This window comes from Cucurbita moschata, unplaced genomic scaffold (genome assembly GCF_002738365.1).
Source record: "Cucurbita moschata cultivar Rifu unplaced genomic scaffold, Cmos_1.0 Cmo_Scf00009, whole genome shotgun sequence".
In the NCBI taxonomy this organism is placed as follows: domain Eukaryota; kingdom Viridiplantae; phylum Streptophyta; class Magnoliopsida; order Cucurbitales; family Cucurbitaceae; genus Cucurbita; species Cucurbita moschata.
Genome location: NW_019268525.1, coordinates 593010 through 611328, shown reverse-complemented (window position 1 = coordinate 611328; position 18319 = coordinate 593010). Strand labels below are relative to the sequence as shown.

The window sequence follows — 18319 nt, the reverse complement described above, 5'->3', positions numbered from 1 at the left end:
AAAAAAAAAAAAAAAAAAAAAAAAAACAATCTAATCAGAGACCACACATCACTAAAAGATCCCCGAAACGATTCCATCAATGATTAAAAAAAAAAAAAGCTCTCCAACTGGATAATAGAGAAGAAAAGATGAAAGAAATGAAAGAAGGGGGAACGTTCACACCTAGAAATAGCCAAAAAAATTATAGCTTAAAGAAAACGAACGCAGGTAAGCTCCTTTATCTCTAAAAATTTTGTAATTTATTTCTTGCCTAGTGGGAAATAGAAAGCCTTGATGACGTGGAGCTCTAAAAGCTTTCAATTCCATCCAATGGAATATCAAACTCCAACAAGTGATAAAATTACTATGCTTTCATAACTAATTTAGAAGATGACTCCATCACACCAACCACAACAAATACTTAAAATCAAAAGTAAACAAATGTCCAAATTCAACCCTGAAAATACCCACTATAACCTATTAATGACTTCCTCTGATATATCTAACTTCAAGTGGTATCTACAGACGTATTCTAATAAAAAAGGATTTGCTTTATTTTAATTGATTTTGGTAGTCTTTTATTAATATCTCCAGAAGTTGTGTTAAATGTTTTTATCGCTTTTATGAGGATTCTTTTTGGTGTTATAGGCTGCAGCCCCTAAATGCCTAATATTATATAGAGAATTGAACTCTTGACCAAAGATTGTTGGGTTTGTGTGAAGAGTTATCCTCAATTAAAAGGTGAAATGACTATCATCTCTTTTCTATGCAGAACCATCCAATCTTATCGTGTTCTTTACCTTTTCTCTCTTCTTTCTTGATGCCAATGGATCACTTTTCCAGATGACTTTTCCACGTTCTAGAAACTTTGCTTTACTCAAATTCCATTCATCAAAGAGTCTATAAATATAGAAGAAAATAACATCTACCCCCACAGAGAAGAAAAGGAGTTCAATCTTGCTAACTTACTGCATGGCTCCTTGTAGCTTTCCTGATGTTTATTCCTGGATACAGAACCTACCACCACTTTCTCAATGGAAAACAACTTCCATTTCTACATCCATATGCTCTTCAAGCTCAAGCAACTCCTCCCTCAATGTTGTTGCAGCCAAAAGCCTTCATTCCGCAACCATTACTTTATCGGTTATCGCAGATTTTAGCCTTCCTATCTCTCTTTGGAGTTCAGAGCCCTTAAAGACCAGCACCAAATCCTCAAATTTATTAGATGACCAAGAAAGCATATCCAGTCTCTTGCTTAATTGTATTCGCGATGTTCTTCATTATGGCTCAGACCAGCAAAAGAATTTTAGCTTTGGTTTCCTCAAACTCAACATTACTTTCAACCCAAAAGAAATTTTCAATGTTACATTTCTTAACCTTCTATTCCTCATTTGCATTTATGAAGCTCCGACCGCTCTGCGTTTGGATTGTCTGACAACTCTCAAGTATCATTTAACCAATTTTCAGTCAAGACAGGCATCAAAGATGCTCATGAAACTGTTGGGGTCTAATATAGAAGAGCAATGGATGAGGTCCATAAACCTTGCAATTACCAACTGGATAGTCGAGCTCAAAGCCAACAGCTGCATGCTCAAAACACCCTCACCTTTGTTCTCTTATTCATTTTCAACACATGGATTGTGGAAAGTTCAACTCTATTGCCCTGTCATTGCAATGGATTGCATTGAGAACTCACGCAATCCTTCGACTGATGAAAGATTGCAACTCTCTCTAAATTATCACCAGCTAGAAGGGGTTCTGCAGTTCAATTACAAGGCTGAGGTTCGAGAAAAGTGGATTAATCTGAGAGTTCACGTTGACAACATAAGGTATGTTGAACTTCGAAGCTAACTTCTGTGCTGCTAAGAACGAATTTTTTCTCTCTCACACACTCGACGTAACGAACAAGAAGGATAAATTCTTGCAAAATTGATTCCAAACTGATCTTTCAAGCTATCAGAAGTAATCGATGTTAAGGATTCTCACGCATCTTCCACAATTGAGTTTAAACTTCTTCTCTATTGCACTAAAAGTAAGGACTAAGACACAAAGGCAAATTCTAGAAAAATAAACGATTCCGATACTGATCTATCATGCTGCTATAAGTAATTAATAGTGAAGATTCTCACGTATCTTTGGCATTGGAGTTCAAAACGTACCTCGAATTCTTACAGGTGCAACATCATCCCGCTCGTGAACGACATGCTCTTGTCAAAACGAGGAGTCGGCGGATCAGAGAAGTATTTTCCATCACGGGTCTCCTTGCAGCTCACTCCAACTCTACAAACAAATATAATGAGCGTCTCAGTAAGCAAATCATCAGACAACCCTATAATAGAAGTCGGAACCGAGAAAACCCTAGAAGCCGGATTCGAACCCTCAAACCCTTACCCAGGCCTCAAATTAGCAGTCGGAGAGACCGTAACGGCGAGCTTGAAGCCATGGAAATTCGAGCAGTCCGTCTATGGCAACACCGGAATCCTGAACTGGTACCTCCACGACAGCTCCGATGGCAAAGAAGTGGCCTCGAGGAAGCCATCGAAACTTGCGCTGATAAACCCTAGAGCTTGGTTCCGAGACCGGTACTCGAGCGCTGTCCGGCCATTCAACAGACAGGGAGGCGTCATATTCGCCGGAGATGAGTACGGAGAGAGTGTTTGGTGGAAGATTGACGGAGCGGCGAGAAGGAAAACCTTGGAATGGGAGATCAGAGGTTGGATTTGGTTAACGTATTGGCCAAACAAACACAAGACGTTCTACACTGAAACCAGGAGACTGGAATTCAAGGAGATGCTTCATATTTCAATTCCTTAGCTTTGAAGAAGTCAGTAGAAATGGAGGGAAAATTAAAAAGTTCGAAACAATTTGTTGATTACCATGTCATGCTCACTTTCCCAAACCCTTAAATCAATCTATACTCACTTTTACTTCTAAGTTGCTATCTATTTTCACATGAATAAAGTCTCTCATTCCGTAATTTTGTTGTTTTCATGGGTGTGGGTCCGCCCCACTAAAGGGCTAATGTGTATAGATGCATTTTAAAATTATGAAGTCTGACAACGATACGTAATGGACCAAAACGAGTAATACTTACTAGAGATGGGTTTGAGCTGTTACAAATGGTACCATAGGCAGACATGAGGCGGTGTGCAGACGAGGACGCTAGCCCCTAACGAGGTAGATTGTAAAATCTCACATCAATTGAAAAGAGAACGAAATATTCTTTATAAGGGCGTAGAACCTTTCCTTAGGCTTTGACTGTTACAACTAAACTCCTAGACTCCTCCTCTTAGGGTCAAACTTATCATCTCGGGAGTTGGACTCTTTACATCAAGGTTAGAATCCTCTTCTTATGGTCGAACTCATCCTCTCCGGAGTTGAGCACTTTACATTGAGGTTATACTCCTCTCATGGGTCGTCTTAGGTTGGCCTTACTCTATGCAGTTGAGCACTTTACATTGAGGTTATACTCCTCTCATGGGTCGTCTTAGGTTGGCCTTACTCTATGCCCAAATTATCGTGCTCGTTTTGTAAAATAAAATTACATTCAATTACAGATAAAAAAAAAAATGCATCCACTGGCGAATATATTTTTTATTTCGTTTTTGAAATATTTTCAAGGATCGAAAAAAAAAAATGCATCCACTGGCGAATATATTTTTTATTTCGTTTTTGAAATATTTTCAAGGATCGAAAAATTAATGTACCATACTCAAAATTATTTTTCAGAAAATGCACACCTAATAATAAAATATTAAAAAATCTAACCATAAAAGTTGCTAAAATTTATTAACAAAATATCTAAATTTCATTAGTTCAAAACCTGATCTGTTAATGGCAATTCTGGTCTGATTTGGATGGTTAAAAATCAACACTGAATTCCGAGTCGTTTCAGCGAATCATAGCCATCCACGTGTCTTCCTTNACTCTCACTAAAGTTGCAAAAAAAAAAAAAAAAAAAAAAAAAAAAAAAAAAAAAAAAAAAAAGTCGTCAAGGTCTTGCGTGAGTGTTAAGAAATTTTCAGTCCAATTTATCAAACCATTTCATTACCTTAGATTCGCCATTGTTTAAGGCAGCAAAAAATGGGGAACGTTCTCAGGTTCCTCTGCGGTCACTTCTGCAATCCGAATGCTGCCGCCGACGCCGATTCCCTCGGTCCTCATGGCGTCTCGCCGGCCACCGTCGGCGTCTCGGCTCTAGCTCACGATCTCTTTGATTTCGAGATCACCTCGCAGGTATGTTCTCAATCTGAAGCTCATCTCGAGCTGCATTTCTGGTTGATTGAATTTTGAATCGGATTCTGTCTGGTGATCTAGTGAAGTTTGTTGTTCAAACGATCTATGCTTTGGTATTGATGATTTTGATTTGATGAATTTTTGAAAGGTTCCTCAAGGACTTAGTAAGCATGTGGTTTCGTCGAAGAAGGCACAGGCGAATTGGTAAAGTATTTCTGATTGTTTGGTTACATAGTGGAGATTTGTGAAAGTAATTGTAGTTACAGAGTGGAGAGATTCTGATTGTTTGTGATGATCTGTGTGTGTGTGAAGGTATAGAAAACTGGCTGAAGCTTGGAGGTCGGAGAAACCACCTCCTAAAACGCCTGAAGAAGCATCCAGGCTTGTGATTCAGACACTCAAGAGACACCAGAAGAAAGATGTCGAGGTACAAATAGGAATTCTCTTGCTTGTTTTGTTGGATTGGTAAACTGGGAATCTCTGCAGGTTAAATAGTTCAATTGATAAGAGTCAAAGTTCATTCTGTCAAATATGAGCAGCTCTGATGATAATAAGGAAATGCGTTGTTCTTTCCATTTCGAATTCAAATTTTTAGGAGAGAGAAATCAGATCCATGGGGACTTAGCTAGATGGCTTGTGTAGAACAGTCCAAAATCCAGTGGGGTTGGATCTGATGAACTGAAATGGAAAACAGATTACTTTTTGAAAAGTGTCAAATTACTTTTTGAAAATAGTGTTTTCAAGAACGTTTATGTTTTTAAAAAATAGTTAAATGCTTCCTTTAAAAGCATTTAAGTACTTTCTTTTCATTTTTAAAACTTCTTAACCACTTTTGTTCTTGCAAAATCAAGCTATAAGTTAAAAAAAAAAAAAAAAAATACAACAACAATTTTAGTCCTCCATTAGCATTTTAAAAGGAATGTCAAACACACTCAATCTAAGTTCTTTGTTTTTATTTCTGTTGTTCAACAGGGATTATTGGCTTTCTATGGTCTACCTCTTCCTCATACTCTTGTCGAACTTTCTGCTCCGGCCCCAGTGCCTACATCGCTACCAGATGGAGTCAAGTTTGAGCTGCAGACATTGCCAGTAAGTGAGAAGGATGCTTTTATGGGAAATGACCAACCATTTTGTTCACAACAGGTGTTCTCATTTCTCAATGTTGAATTCATATCAGGTCGATGCAAAAGCTGTAGCAGATGGTGATACAGTGACAGTGTATGTGAGTACAGCACACCCTAGAGAGTCCTCTTGTATTCCAATGGAGGTTAGGAACGCAGCCATTCAAAGATCACAAGCTAGAAACGCCAAGAACTACGCAAAGGCTGATGCACTTCACAAGACAATAACTGATGCTGGTTACAGGTAAATTATATCTCTGGTCTACTGCATACATACACTTTGATTTTTCCATAAGTTAGTGGGATTTGATACCTGTTTCTTCTCCCACAAAAGGGTGCTTACTGTTCAGAATGAGGAGATTCTTGCAAGAAAATACAGGATTCGTCTCAGGTAATTAAAATTAGTTTTTTTTCTTTCATTTTCGTGTATACAATTACAAATTGTTTATTTTAGGATTTGTACTTTCAACTTTTGGTCTATTTTGATTCATCTAATTTTAAAATGTCTATTTTAGTCTTTATACTATTTAGAAGTTCACACATTTATATTTTCTCATATTTTTTTTTCATCTCAATTTCATAGCAAAACACTACATTCCAAATTTACTAGAAATACTCTCTTTTAACTTTTATTAGATGATGATTATTGTGCATAGAATCCAGGATTTGCAAATAGACTAAATATTCAGTTTTCAAGAGCACAAAATCAAAATACGATTTAAACCTGAATAAAAATAGTGATTGTTCCATACTTGAACGATTTCCAAACTCCATTGACCCTTAGGCTTAGTTGAACTTTGATAATGCAGAGGAATAGATGCACCAGAAAGCGCAATGCCTTATGGGAAAGAGGCAAAAGAAGAGCTGAGAAAGCTTGTTGAAGGCAAGTGTTTAAGAGTACTTGTGTACGGAGAAGATCGGTATAACCGATGTGTGGGTGACTTGTATTGTAATGGAAAGTTTATTCAGGTAACACTAATTACACAATTTCCACTTTCCTCGATGGATCATATGGGTTCATGTTTCTGGTTATGTAAGAATAAGTTTTTGGTTCTCTCTACAGGAAGCAATGCTGAAAAAGGGCTTTGCGTGGCATTACACTGCCTATGACAAACGAGCAGAGCTGGCAAAGGTGCGTTACATTTTTATTTCATTCGTTAAACTTACATCCCATAAACTTCAAGTAACACTTCTGATCCTTGAGATTTAAATTAAACTTCTGTTTGGTCCCTAAAGTTTGAACTAGATTTGTAATTAATTCTGAAATTTGAAATGCTAACGTGATAGTTAAATATACTTAACTTGCCTCTGCCTTTGATGGCATGTATGTTTTAAATGAATAAAATATATATTATGTTTTATAAACGTACCAATTATAAATCAATTTCACATCCACCTCAACATTTTGGAAAAAAGAATTACAATTCAGACAGATATTGTCACATTCAAGTTTACAAACAGTTTTAACAGAGGGAAAGTGTTACGTGTATGCTACTTTACATGATCACTTTACTCAATTCTAAATTTCTAATGGATTCTAATTCATGATTCATAACAGTGGGAAAATGAAGCTCGAGCTAAAAGGATAGGGTTGTGGGCTTCTAGAAACCCAGAGCAGCCATGGGAATGGAGAAAGGGAAAGCGTGAAGGGAAATAGTATACACAATTTATTTCAAGTCTCTACCAAGAAGAAGAGGAAGGAGACCCAAAACCAACCCGAACAAGGTTTCTTCTGTCTTTAGTATTTATCAACATCTTCAACATTGCTTGTAAATTTGTAACAGAAAATTTGACAAGAAATAGATTATTGTTATACTTTGTAAGACCATATCATTCACTTTTAAAGTTTAATCAGCCACTACAGCATGAGCATGAGGAAAGGTAGAATACAATGGATAACCATAAGCTTTACATGCCCACACAGAGAAAAGACACCCCATTTTGATTGTGAACTTGGCAGTGAACGGGATTACTAACTGCAAAAATGAATGACATAAATTAGGAAACAATATGAAATATGAAAAAACTGATTCGAAGCTTATCCCAAATTACAATTATGTTATTACACATAACTATCTTCTGAAGAATCTCCTAATTAGAGTAGAAATGGTCTCTCTTTGCAGCCTTAAGATAAGTTGCTAGCAATTTTCTTATAGACAAAAAACACGGGGCTCGGGCACCCTACCGTAGTTACTAATATCAGCTCCGACAAATACTTGCCCAAGTAAGCCCGTTAATACACGTCTACAAAGATACTCGTCTATCTTATAAACTATATGGCAAAATATCAGCACAAAAATGGAATAAATTTAAAAGGTCAGGTACTAATATGGGATTTCAACCAAAAATGTTATAGTCCTAAAATCCGAACTATGCTTAAATAGGAATAATAGGTAGATAATAGACCAAAAACATAAAAACTATATACAAATGAAAGAGATCAATCTCAGCAGACTGAGAAACACAAAACTTATTGTATTTTATACTAAATTACACAAATGTGAATTAGAACCATATAAAGAGTCCAACTCTATTCCATAAAGGATAGAATTCAGAACAACTTACTTGGATTAGTGAAGTTGTGAAAAGGATCGTCTGATGTCATCTCGTTTGACCCTCCTATCACTTGATTCCGAATCGGTGGCTAAGTAAGCTAAGGAACAACAAAAAGTTTGGAAAACTTAGGAAGCAATTCGAAAAGATTACTATCTCAACTGACTACGTGGAGGACTGGAATACCTGGATGTCTATCGCTTGCTTTCCAAACTGATGCCTGATATTTCGAAGCTCGATTGATCCAAGCAAGCCCCTTAATTCAGAAACCCAACATTCATTTAAACATTAGAATGATATTACTTTTTCCTCTAGAGAAATTTAATTTATATATTCAAGAGGGATTCTGAAAATCAGGACACTATATGAACTGTTGTGGGAAAAAGTAAAGAAAAAATCACCACAGAAAGAAGTGTTGGGGCAGTCAGGCAAGTATGCCCCTATCGTCTAGTAGTTTAAGACATCTCTCCTTCAAGGAGGCAACAAGGATTCAATGTCTCTTTCAAGGAGGCAACAAGGATTCGACTTCCCCTGGGTAGGGTACTACAAAAGGAAGTTGATCATAAAAACGACTCTATTTATATTTTGGTTCAACAATATGTGGGTGTGGGGATTTAAACCGCTAACTTATAGGTGAATAATATATGCCTTAACTAGTTGAGGTATGGCTGTATCAGCAAAAATGACTCTAGTTATAAAGAATAAGAGGCAAAACCTTTAGAGTCAAACACCTTGAAAGGCTTCTTGTTTCTCCCAAGCCAAAAATTACGTAATAGCATAGAACAATGCCCATTAAAGAGCCTCCCCCAATCTCGATTCAATATCGAACAATACAACCTATAGAATAATCTCAGCAGCTCTAAAATACACCCACTAAGTGAATGGAATTCCTGAATGAACTTAATCCAGTAAGAACCTACATTCTCTTAACCAACAGATTAACCGAAATATAATCACAATCCTTCAAGGTTCCTCTCAAATCGCACAAAAATTGTCTCTAGTTCCCCAAATCCATTCATCCACAAGAAATCAACACGAATACTCAAAATGTAGAAATCAAAACGAAAAGCAAACCTTCCGAGTGTCCTTGGGAACTCCATAGCCAGAGCAAAACATTTGCCCTACCAAGACCTGCATTGCCGTATCGCCGGCGTTTGCCTCCTTGAGCGTGTCCTGGAACCACCGTTTGGCGCAGTCCGACACCACATCGGCCAACGGAATTCGATTCTTCACCTCCATATTCTTCTTCGGCTGCGCCGGTTCCGAGATGACTCGGACCGAATCGGAGATCGGAGTTTCAGGCGGCGAAACTCGGATCTTGGGCTTCTGCCTGGCCGTGGGTGATTGGGGCTTTTTGGAGGAGACGACGACCTTGGCGAATTGTTGAAGGCGAGACGCCAATGGAAACGATTTTGCCATCAAACAAAGGATTGTTGAGCCGATGGGATTGTGAACCGCCGCTTTTGGCCTCTCCAGATCGCAGGCTTGCTCATGGATTTACAAAAACATTTCATTTGAGAGGAAAGCATTACCAGCTCCCTTTTCCTTTTCCACCTTTTTCATTTAACCTCTAAATTTTTTTAAAATATTAATCTCAGTAATTTTATTCAATTTATTATTATTATTATCATATTTTTATTTACTTCACTATTTAACTTTTGTATTATAGTTAATTATTAAATTTGATGAGTATACTAATTACAATTAATATTTTTTGTATATAATTTTACTAAAAATTATTTATTTAAAAAAATTATTAATAGGAATGGCTAAACAAACTTACAACCTATTTAATGCATATTATTTATACTATATTTATTAGTAAATGAAAATAAAATTAAAATTAAAGGTAGATTTAGTATTTTATTAATAAATTATTTCATTTATATAATTTTTTCCATTATATACAAATATAATATTTACTATTAAAAATTTATATAAATTTATTAAAATCGTTTATTAATTTCAACGACCTCAAATGTAAGATAAATAATAAATTAGTTAAAATTATTTTGAGAATGTAAAAATCATTTTGGTAAATTAGTATTAATGAATGTGATTTAATTATGGTAACCAAATTATTAGGGGGAATAATTGTAGGAGAAAAAGTATTAACAAATTTTAATTTCAATTAAAAATAATAATAAATATATTAAAATAATAATAAAGTATTAACAAAGCATCTATCCATCATCTTGGCCTCATACATCTCCCTCTCTCTCTCTTTTTAATATTAATTTAGTTAAAAAAAAAATTGTTTTTATTTAAAATTTAAAATATATTAAAAAAAAAAAAACTATTAATCATTTTGCAAATGGCAAGCATCAACCCATCATCTCGCCCTCGTACATCTCTCTCTTTAAATATTATTGGTTTTTGTTTAAATGTTATATTTTTTTAATATATTTTAAAAATTAAATTAATAAAAATACTCTTTAATTTTAAAAGTTTTAATTAATAGATTAAACTTTTTTTAGATGAAACTGAATATATTTTTAAAGTTTTAAAAAATAACTCCTTAGAATATAATAGCCACACCCTACGTCGCAGGAGATTTGACATATTTGCCCTCCTCCTCCGTCTTCTTCTTTTCCTTCTCTTTCGGCGTTTTTCTCTCCGGTTCATCATCGACTTGTCGCCGGGATGTCGCCGGAATACGTACCTCTACTGCCGGGGTTGAGGTCCTCTCCGAGGACTGCGTCGGTCTCCGGCGCCGTGTTCAACGTCTCGACCAGCATAATTGGCGCTGGAATCATGTCGATTCCCTTCGCTCTTAAGATCCTCGGCATTATCCCCGCCCTCCTCCTGATCGCGTTCGTCGCTTTCTTGACAGACATTTCTGTGGAGATTTTGGTCAGATTCACTCATTACGGCAACTCGACGACGTACGCCGGCGTGATGAAGGAGTCGTTCGGCTCGATTGGTTCGATTGCTACTCAAGTTTGTGTCATGATTACCAATCTTGGTGGCTTGATCATATACCAGATTATAATAGGTTTGTTTTATCGGACATGGAGTTCTCAATCGCTCGTTGATTTCACTTGTTTTCTATGCAGAAATTAGTGCACGAATTAGAAATTCTTCATTATGTTCGATTGGCGTAGCAATCATGAGCCATGGAATTGAATCGCTAATCGTTTTCGATTCTCTCATTTTTCTTTTTGAGATTAATTTTTCCGATTGATTCTCCTAATCGATTGATCTCTGGTTTTGTTCTGTGGAATTTCCAGGGGACGTGTTATCCGGAAATAAGGAAGGGGAAAAAATGCATTTAGGAGTATTGCAAGAATGGTTCGGTGATCAATGGTGGAACGCGAGAGAGTTCTCGATCCTTTTCACCGCCGTCTTCATTCTGCTTCCTCTGGTTCTTTTCCGACGAGTCGGTCAGTAGCCGGAAACCATCGAATCAATTAAACTGATGAATTTATGATTGTTTTAATGGCGATCGTTTTGGATTCTGCGTTGTGTTTCAGATTCTCTGAGATTCAGTTCGTTCATATCCGTTGTTCTGGCCGTCGTTTTCGTTGGAATAAGCTCTGTAATGGCGATCATGGCGATCGTTCATGGGAAAACGAAGAGCGCCAGATTGATACCGAAGCTGGACAAGAACACCTCCGTCTTCGACCTTTTCACAGCTGTACCAGTTATCGTCACAGCCTTCACTTTCCATTTCAATGGTACGCAATAACATCCAACCTTACTCATTTACTGATTGGTTTGGGTTCGGTTCGGATTTGTATTGAACCGAACCGACATCGTGTAGGCCGGGATTATTTGTCCTTTCTCCACTCATATTTTATATTATATATTTATTTATTTCGTAAATAAATTAATATATTTTTTAAAAGTTTAAAAAACTCTATTTTATTGAAATTTGAGGGTTTATATATATATATATATTTTTGTAAAATATTATTAAATTTATTAGAATGTACCATTTTTAATAAAAATTAATCATTAAAAAATATAAAAATTAGATAATTTTCGAGAAATTTTTGCCTCAATCTCCCCAAAAATAAACGTAGAATTTCGTTTGGGATGGACATATACTCACCAGGATTAAAATATTCTTTCCATGCTTATGATTATATCAGCGAGTATATTGTAAAATATTAATACCTTGATGAATATTTATAAAAAATATTAAAGTTACTGATTAATCTTTAATGTTCGTCGACCCAATTGATTTACTTTTCTTTGAATTAGTATAATTAATTTTGCTGGTTTTAATTCGTTACCCCGTTAGTGAGAATTGTTTCAATAGTTTTGATTTTTTTTTTTTTGTAAGGTTGAGAATCACTAAAAAATATCTACAATTTTTTAGGCTCCATATTCATTTATTGATTTGTTCTGCCTATTAATCAATATTTTGATTCTTATTAAATGATAGTACTCGTATTTGTTTGATAATTTTTTTTTTTTTTTTTTTTTTTTTTTTGACAATCATACAGTCCATCCAATAAGTTCTGAGCTCGCAAAGCCATCAAATATGATCATTGCTGTTCGGATCGCGCTTGTTCTCTGCGCTGTTATCTACTTTGCGATCGGAATTTTTGGGTACTTACTGTTTGGAGAGTCGTTAATGTCAGACATTTTGATGAACTTTGATGAGAGTGGTGATGCAGGCGGGGCTGTGTTGAATGATGTGGTGAGATTAAGCTATGCAGTTCATCTGATGTTGGTCTTCCCCTTGCAAAACTTCCCACTGAGGTTGAATATAAATGAATTTCTGTTCCCAAAGAAGGCTCCGTTGGGCACAGATAGAACAAGGTTTGTAGCCATTACAATGCCCTTGTTGGTGTTCTCCTCCTTGGCTGCAATTGCATTCCCAAACATATGGTATATCTTTCAGTTCATGGGCTCCACTTCAGCTACTTGCCTTGCCTTCATCTTCCCCGGTGCCATCGCCCTCAGGTACTTCCTTAAACTGAAAATAATCTCAGCCGAGTTGAATATATATTCTGAGTGTTCTTTTTATAAACTCATACATGTCAACATAAGAACATCAAGCTTTTGAGTTAATTTTTAACTCAAATTTGTTGGGGCGTGCAGGGATGTGAATGGAATATCAACGAAAAAGGATAAGGTAGTTGCTACAGTAATGATAATTCTAGCAGTAACAACGAGCATTATTGCCATTTCTATAAACATACATAATTCACGGAAAAGTGAGAATTCGTTACCATGAATTTTTTTTTTTTGGAGATTATGATTTGTTGTAGAGTTTGTAAGTATCTTTCTTTCTTCTTCTTTCATGTTTTAAGTTAAATTTTGTACGTTCAATGATGCATAATTGAATTGTGAGTGAATTTTTGCATAATTGAATTGTGAGCAAAAGAAGAATGAGTCTAAATCTAAAATTAAATCTAAGGAGTTCATAACACCCTTAAAATTTTATTCGATATGCTAAGAACAACAATGGGACTCGAGAGAACACTGAGACTCGATATTTAAAAAAATTGTAAATTTTGAGAAATTTGTTCAATAATTGGGTTGGCTCTACTATACATTCTCTGTAAGGAAGAAGCCTTGATTTTAATCTTAAAAAGCATAAAAAAAACTGGTCTCAACATCTCAATCCTTCCCAACATCTCTAACATGGTTAAAGTATTTTGAGTGGAAACAACCGATCTCGCAAATGTAAGACACCCCATCTCCTTCAAGATGAAACATCATAGCTAAGATCTCTAAATCTCTTCATTAGGTTTGACTTGTACTCGTTTACTTGCGTATCTTCGGCTGAATCCGGGGTCGATTTAATAACCAAGATCGCCCCTGCTTTATGCAAAGCACCAACAGCTTCATCTGGAAAATTAAATATGAAAAACGAGCGTTTCAAAATGGATGTAGAACCACCTATGTCGTCGCAGTTTCTAGACATACAAGGAAGATCTAAATTATTGTGTAGTTTCAAGATCAAGGACGTATCGTTCTACAGAACACCAGAAATCCAGATGTGTTACATGTTTATGCACCCAACTCCTAGGTTAATAAGATCGAAACTAAAGCGTAGATAATAAATTAAAGAAGTATCTGTGGAGATTAGAATTTGAACCTGAATGTGAGATGGCATGTAAAGCCTTCAAAGCTTCCTTACGTGTACGGTCGTCTTTGGCAGCCCCAAGCATGTTTAAGAGCTCCTGAGCCCCACCGATCTCCACTATTTTCATCCTTTTTTCATCTGTAGTTGCAAATAAAGAAAAAAAAAGAAGAAGTGATAATCAGATCTCAGCAATAAATTCAACAGGCTTGCCCTGACCAGAGAAGTTACCAATAAAAGTGCATAAAACTAAAAACCAGACTGTCCAAGCCCACCACTAGCAGATATTGTATCTTTGGACAATCTTTTCGGGTGTTCCCTCAAGGTTTTTAAAACGTGTCTGCTAGTGAGAGATTTTCACACCCTTATAAAAAATGTTTCTCGTTCCCCTCTCCATCTAATGTGGGATCTCACAAGATGTTTTTTCAGTTAAGAGTCAGGCTGCTAAAGTAGAAAGAATGCAAATCTAAAATCCGTTCTTGAAAGATGCTTCTTTTATTGTCCAATGCAGTTGGAAGTTTCTGACCCAGCAATTTAGCCTGCTAACATTCTTATTTTACCCTTTTCTAAGTTAGCGGAGCAAAGGAGCTTCATCATTAGTTCGAAAACCTTCGTTAGCTATTAGTATACGTATTTACGTCGATATCATGATTACAGAATCTCAATAAAAGGTCTTAAAACAATTTCTTAGAATCCTGGTGAGAAAAAATATGATGGGCTAACAAGATTTACTGCAGCAAGACAGCAGGCAAGGGATTATATGCCCCACGACAAAGTTTCAACACGATAGAAAAGTTTGAGACAAGTATCTAGAACTTACAGTTACACAATCTATACAATCAATAGAACAAATCCTTTTAGTAAGGGCAGAGTTTGAGACAAGTTTTACCATCAATAGTTAAAAGCCTTAAACAATTCAGGAGGGGAAAAGGTGAGGAGATACCATCAATCGAAAAGCGAGCCAATCTCGATGCTCCCATCCTCTTAAACAGTGGATCCTTGACTTGCAAGAGGGAAACAGATTGCTGCAACAAGTTATCCCCTATAAGAACAAGTTTAACTCAAGATTACACCCTGAAAGGATTGAAACTACAAACATTTAACATCCAAAGAAATCAAAAGTAACTTAGAGATATAATTTTCTGACCCATGTATGGAAAAATGTGGTAACCCAGAAATGTGGCAGTCCCAGCAAAGATTAGTTTTAATAACCATCCTACTTTTCTTTCAGCCTCCTTCTCGATCTCTGAAATTAACTCAATCTCAATCAGGCATTCAACAACAATGACAATAAGTATGGAACTCATTTATTTACTTTTACACAGATTGCAAACATTCCTGTTGGATCAAAGAGTAAAACAAAGGCCACAGATAAATGAACATATGAAAATAAGACTAAAAGCGTACTGTCCCCTAACACTTCGTTGTTAGAACCAAGTAATAGAATATCCATCAACATAATAATATTTCCATTGATACTATCATAATCAAAGGTTCAGCAATTGGTATTAGAGATCAACCAATATTGCTAACATACTATACAAATATCGATGAAAAAAAGAAAAAGAAAGATCAACAATAAGATTGACAGCTTATTTATGTCAACATCCATAAAATTAAGGGACTAGCATTCCCGTCAATAATGCTTTAATCCCTGCTTAGAGCACTATGGGATTAATTTCTTTTCGATACAAGCAACCGGATTCCAATATCCAAACAGAAAAAGGCAACGATATCATCGAATAGGCATCAAACGAAAAAATAAACCCTTAAATTCCATTTTATATGCATCATCTGAGCAGCCAAAACAATCCGTCCCTTCAGCTAACAAAAAGAGAGATCGATAATTTCAAACAAGATTTACCACGTTCGTCGTACGCTGAAAAAGGGCGAAATTGCAGGGTCCGCGCAGGTTCCCTTCTGCAGAGATGCTGAAACTAATGCAAGTAAGGGGAAAAACCATGGAGGAAATTTCTGAAAACAGAAAGCTCGAGAGAGAGAGAGAGAGAGAGAGAGAGAGCAGAATTTTACGGCGGTGAGCTTCGATACAATTATGCGCATGGTGCAGAATCAGCCGCCGGCTCCGGCAGTGTGGGTCGACTCCGTTTGTGAACTGCAACTCACTCCGCCGCTAAACAAATTTATGGCTTTGGGTTTTGGGCCGAAGTATGAAATGACTCAATTTCAGATAAATTTGAATGGAGATTATAAATATAATATTGTTAATCAGTAATTAATTTAATATATCTTTTTTATTTCAATATTATCATCTAATTTCAATAATAATTTATCTATACTTAAAACTGAAAATTTCAATAATATAATCCATTTGTTTTATAAAATTATTATTCATTTCTTCATTTACTTTGATTATTGCTTAAAAATTATGTGCATACATACATTTTAATTAACTTTAAATATTTTTAATCAGTTAATTCCGTTTTTTGTCTTTAAACTTAAAAAACTTAAACTGATATCAGTGATCTATAATTTTGGTTTAGTTATTATTATATTGCATAAAATCGTCACTAATTAGTTCAACCAATCACAAAAAAGAAAATCATGTTATATAATAAGCAATTATAAATTCTTTTTTCTCGACAAAAATCAATTACATACTTCAACATGTATAAGAACAATCGCTAATAAAATTAAAAACCAGAGTAAACACAAAATTGAAAAGTCAAAAACAATTCAGTATAGGAGGAACCATATATTTAAAGGCTCTTCATGGCTTTTAACTATATCTATCACCGTTACCCGGTCGAATTCGCCATAGATGTCTCTGGAGTTCCCGAGTTCAACAATAGAAACTATATATAAAAGGAAATAAAAACAAAAACCTACATCTCAAAGGCCTGTCGCGTCGATACGTATTTATGTTGTTCAACCTCGCTGCTTTAAACTATACCTATCACCATTACCCTGTCGAATTCGCCATAGATGTCTCTCGAGTTCTCGAGTTCAACAAACGAACAAATCTACTTCTATTTCCTGGCGAAAAGAAGTGCAATTTCGTAAGAACGTTATGAAGGTTTCATCATAAAAGGAGCAGATTGTGAAAAGAACTAATTACTAACCTTCTGCTCTTCTTGGCAGTAGGGGCAATTATTCCTCTTTTCTCTAAGCTTTTGAACCTGTCCTTCACAAGGGTGCAACAGCCCTGCATTTATACAAAATAACCAACCACAATGCATCTAAATTTCAGAACACAACTACTTTGATAGAAAGGAGTATATTCAGGAATGATGAACATGGAAATTAATTACTGCACCTTCAGCTTACGGAGTGATCCAGTTATTTCCTCGGATAGGAGAACTTGAACCGGAGCAGGCTCGAACCTGAAAGTAACACCGTGCAATTCAAAATGCAGCAAATCGATTGATTACTAATCTTTCAATTTAGTACTAAACAGAACTATTTAAGAGTTGTGTAATAGGACGCACTTGTGCCTCCCCAATCGAGGTGGGCATGACTTTAATCTCTCCTGTTTCGCTATTGTTCGTCGGATAAGTCTGTTTTGTCTCTCCTCGTCCTCTTTAGCTATTTCTTGAAGGATATCCGGCAAGCTTCATACACGAGCGAAAGTTCAGTTACATTGGACATCTGATAACTATGGAGGAGAAAAGATACTGATGTATACCTGTCAATCTCTTTGGAAATTCCTTTCAACTTCTTTGATTCGGCTTCCTTTCTGCGCTGTTCTTTATTTCTAGCTCTCTTATTCAACTCAACTCGAGTCACCCTTTTTGTCCTCAAAGGCCTGTGTAACAAGCTTAGCTTTTTTAGAAAAAGAACAGAAGAACACTTGAAATACATTGTTTCAAAATTGCGAAAAAGATCGCCCTGCTGTTGGAAAAGCACAACAGGTTTTAAGTTCTAATAGATCCATACAGAAAATCAATTATGTACACCTAAAGGACAGACTAGCATAAGAGGGCCAAGAAAAGTGATCCAAACTACTTGAAAAATCTGCAAGCTTTAAAACAATTATTCTCCAATAAATGAAACCTTTTTTCAATATCATCCTCATCCATTTCGTCCAAATTGGTTTCGTCATCAGTATCATTATCAGCATCCAAAAATAACATCTGCAAAACACCAATTAAATGTAATCTCTTAAATCAAGAAAAGTTACTGAAAGTAAAAAGTATATTTTATATTGAGGAGAGTATTCCAATACAATTCAAGTTTATGGATCAAAATACTCACATCTTCTTCACTAATAGCTTCTCCTGTGACTGTTAAGGGAACTGGCTCAGGCCCCAGCTCATTTCGGTATACTTTCTGCATTTCTTCTGCAACAGCACGTGCAAGTACATCCTGGATCGGTAAAATGGGAAGTTTAAGGGAAATAGGATATGATAACGACTTTGGGGGGGGGGGGGGG

General features: G+C 35.9%; 6 protein-coding genes across 9 annotated transcripts in view; 3 read left to right on the top strand and 3 right to left on the bottom strand.

Moving 5' to 3' along the window:
• Positions 1–800: 800 nt before the first annotated feature.
• Positions 801–2956, top strand: LOC111447080. Of its 2 annotated transcripts, XM_023086071.1 has the most exons (3): positions 801–1808; positions 2154–2832; positions 2873–2955. In XM_023086071.1, exons 1-2 carry the CDS (start codon positions 952–954, stop codon positions 2791–2793), a joined length of 1497 nt encoding a protein of 498 aa, XP_022941839.1. In that variant the 5' UTR covers positions 801–951; the 3' UTR covers positions 2794–2832; positions 2873–2955. The 2 variants fall into 2 exon arrangements, with proteins under 2 accessions (XP_022941839.1, XP_022941838.1); XM_023086070.1 differs by having other exon boundaries at positions 2154–2956.
• Positions 2957–3973: 1017 nt separating this feature from the next.
• LOC111447091 (staphylococcal-like nuclease CAN2) lies at positions 3974–7164 on the top strand. Its single transcript, XM_023086091.1, has 9 exons — positions 3974–4215; positions 4364–4419; positions 4528–4642; positions 5188–5304; positions 5393–5580; positions 5671–5727; positions 6146–6305; positions 6400–6468; positions 6895–7164. The coding sequence occupies exons 1-9, from the start codon at positions 4063–4065 to the stop codon at positions 6991–6993; spliced, it is 1014 nt and encodes a 337-aa protein (XP_022941859.1). The 5' UTR covers positions 3974–4062; the 3' UTR covers positions 6994–7164.
• On the bottom strand, positions 7125–9434 carry LOC111447103. 2 transcript variants are annotated; one of them, XM_023086103.1, is made up of 4 exons: positions 8964–9434; positions 8076–8145; positions 7902–7989; positions 7125–7312 (listed from the first exon to the last, which is right to left on the bottom strand). In XM_023086103.1, the coding sequence occupies exons 1-3, from the start codon at positions 9306–9308 to the stop codon at positions 7907–7909; spliced, it is 498 nt and encodes a 165-aa protein (XP_022941871.1). In that variant the 5' UTR covers positions 9309–9434; the 3' UTR covers positions 7125–7312; positions 7902–7906. The 2 variants fall into 2 exon arrangements, with proteins under 2 accessions (XP_022941871.1, XP_022941872.1); XM_023086104.1 differs by lacking the exon at positions 7125–7312 and adding an exon at positions 7353–7566.
• A 988-nt stretch (positions 9435–10422) lies between these two features.
• Positions 10423–13101, top strand: LOC111447083 (amino acid transporter AVT6C). The gene is made up of 5 exons (XM_023086076.1): positions 10423–10884; positions 11120–11272; positions 11363–11566; positions 12341–12803; positions 12942–13101. The coding sequence occupies exons 1-5, from the start codon at positions 10533–10535 to the stop codon at positions 13075–13077; spliced, it is 1308 nt and encodes a 435-aa protein (XP_022941844.1). The 5' UTR covers positions 10423–10532; the 3' UTR covers positions 13078–13101.
• Positions 13102–13261: 160 nt separating this feature from the next.
• On the bottom strand, positions 13262–16107 carry LOC111447100. Of its 2 annotated transcripts, none has more exons than XM_023086099.1 (6): positions 15961–16107; positions 15794–15866; positions 15077–15175; positions 14873–14971; positions 13945–14070; positions 13262–13694 (listed from the first exon to the last, which is right to left on the bottom strand). In XM_023086099.1, exons 1-6 carry the CDS (start codon positions 15988–15990, stop codon positions 13549–13551), a joined length of 573 nt encoding a protein of 190 aa, XP_022941867.1. In that variant the 5' UTR covers positions 15991–16107; the 3' UTR covers positions 13262–13548. The 2 variants fall into 2 exon arrangements, with proteins under 2 accessions (XP_022941867.1, XP_022941868.1); XM_023086100.1 differs by having other exon boundaries at positions 15794–15860.
• A 450-nt stretch (positions 16108–16557) lies between these two features.
• The window catches only part of LOC111447089 (ribosome biogenesis protein NOP53), a 4144-nt gene continuing 2382 nt past the window's right edge, over positions 16558–18319 (bottom strand). Inside the window, exons 5-11 of the mRNA XM_023086089.1 lie at positions 18142–18252; positions 17941–18020; positions 17573–17692; positions 17376–17498; positions 17204–17270; positions 17010–17092; positions 16558–16923 (exon numbers count right to left, since the gene is read on the bottom strand). Coding sequence (XP_022941857.1) covers positions 16917–16923; positions 17010–17092; positions 17204–17270; positions 17376–17498; positions 17573–17692; positions 17941–18020; positions 18142–18252 — 591 coding nt within the window. The 3' untranslated portion in view covers positions 16558–16916. The remainder of the gene's footprint in view (positions 16924–17009; positions 17093–17203; positions 17271–17375; positions 17499–17572; positions 17693–17940; positions 18021–18141; positions 18253–18319) is intronic.

Bases quoted from the DNA above. Each gene is read 5' to 3' on its own strand.
- LOC111447080 (XM_023086070.1), top strand. From the start codon at position 952: ATGGCTCCTTGTAGCTTTCCTGATGTTTATTCCTGGATACAGAACCTA. The intron at 1,809-2,153 runs GTATGTTGAACT...GAATTCTTACAG, and splicing joins GTTCACGTTGACAACATAAG to GTGCAACATCATCCCGCTCG.
- LOC111447091 (XM_023086091.1), top strand. From the start codon at position 4,063: ATGGGGAACGTTCTCAGGTTCCTCTGCGGTCACTTCTGCAATCCGAAT. The intron at 5,581-5,670 runs GTAAATTATATC...CTCCCACAAAAG, and splicing joins ATAACTGATGCTGGTTACAG to GGTGCTTACTGTTCAGAATG. The intron at 6,306-6,399 runs GTAACACTAATT...TTCTCTCTACAG, and splicing joins GTAATGGAAAGTTTATTCAG to GAAGCAATGCTGAAAAAGGG.
- LOC111447103 (XM_023086103.1), bottom strand. From the start codon at position 9,308: ATGGCAAAATCGTTTCCATTGGCGTCTCGCCTTCAACAATTCGCCAAG. The intron at 8,146-8,963 runs GTTTGCTTTTCG...TTCTGAATTAAG, and splicing joins TTCCCAAGGACACTCGGAAG to GGGCTTGCTTGGATCAATCG. The intron at 7,990-8,075 runs GTATTCCAGTCC...GTTGTTCCTTAG, and splicing joins AGCAAGCGATAGACATCCAG to CTTACTTAGCCACCGATTCG.
- LOC111447083 (XM_023086076.1), top strand. From the start codon at position 10,533: ATGTCGCCGGAATACGTACCTCTACTGCCGGGGTTGAGGTCCTCTCCG. The intron at 10,885-11,119 runs GTTTGTTTTATC...TGGAATTTCCAG, and splicing joins CATATACCAGATTATAATAG to GGGACGTGTTATCCGGAAAT. The intron at 12,804-12,941 runs GTACTTCCTTAA...TGGGGCGTGCAG, and splicing joins CCCGGTGCCATCGCCCTCAG to GGATGTGAATGGAATATCAA.
- LOC111447100 (XM_023086099.1), bottom strand. From the start codon at position 15,990: ATGCGCATAATTGTATCGAAGCTCACCGCC. The intron at 15,176-15,793 runs GTAAATCTTGTT...AGTTAATTTCAG, and splicing joins TTCAGCGTACGACGAACGTG to AGATCGAGAAGGAGGCTGAA. The intron at 13,695-13,944 runs GTTCAAATTCTA...TTAATTTTCCAG, and splicing joins ACATGCCATCTCACATTCAG to ATGAAGCTGTTGGTGCTTTG.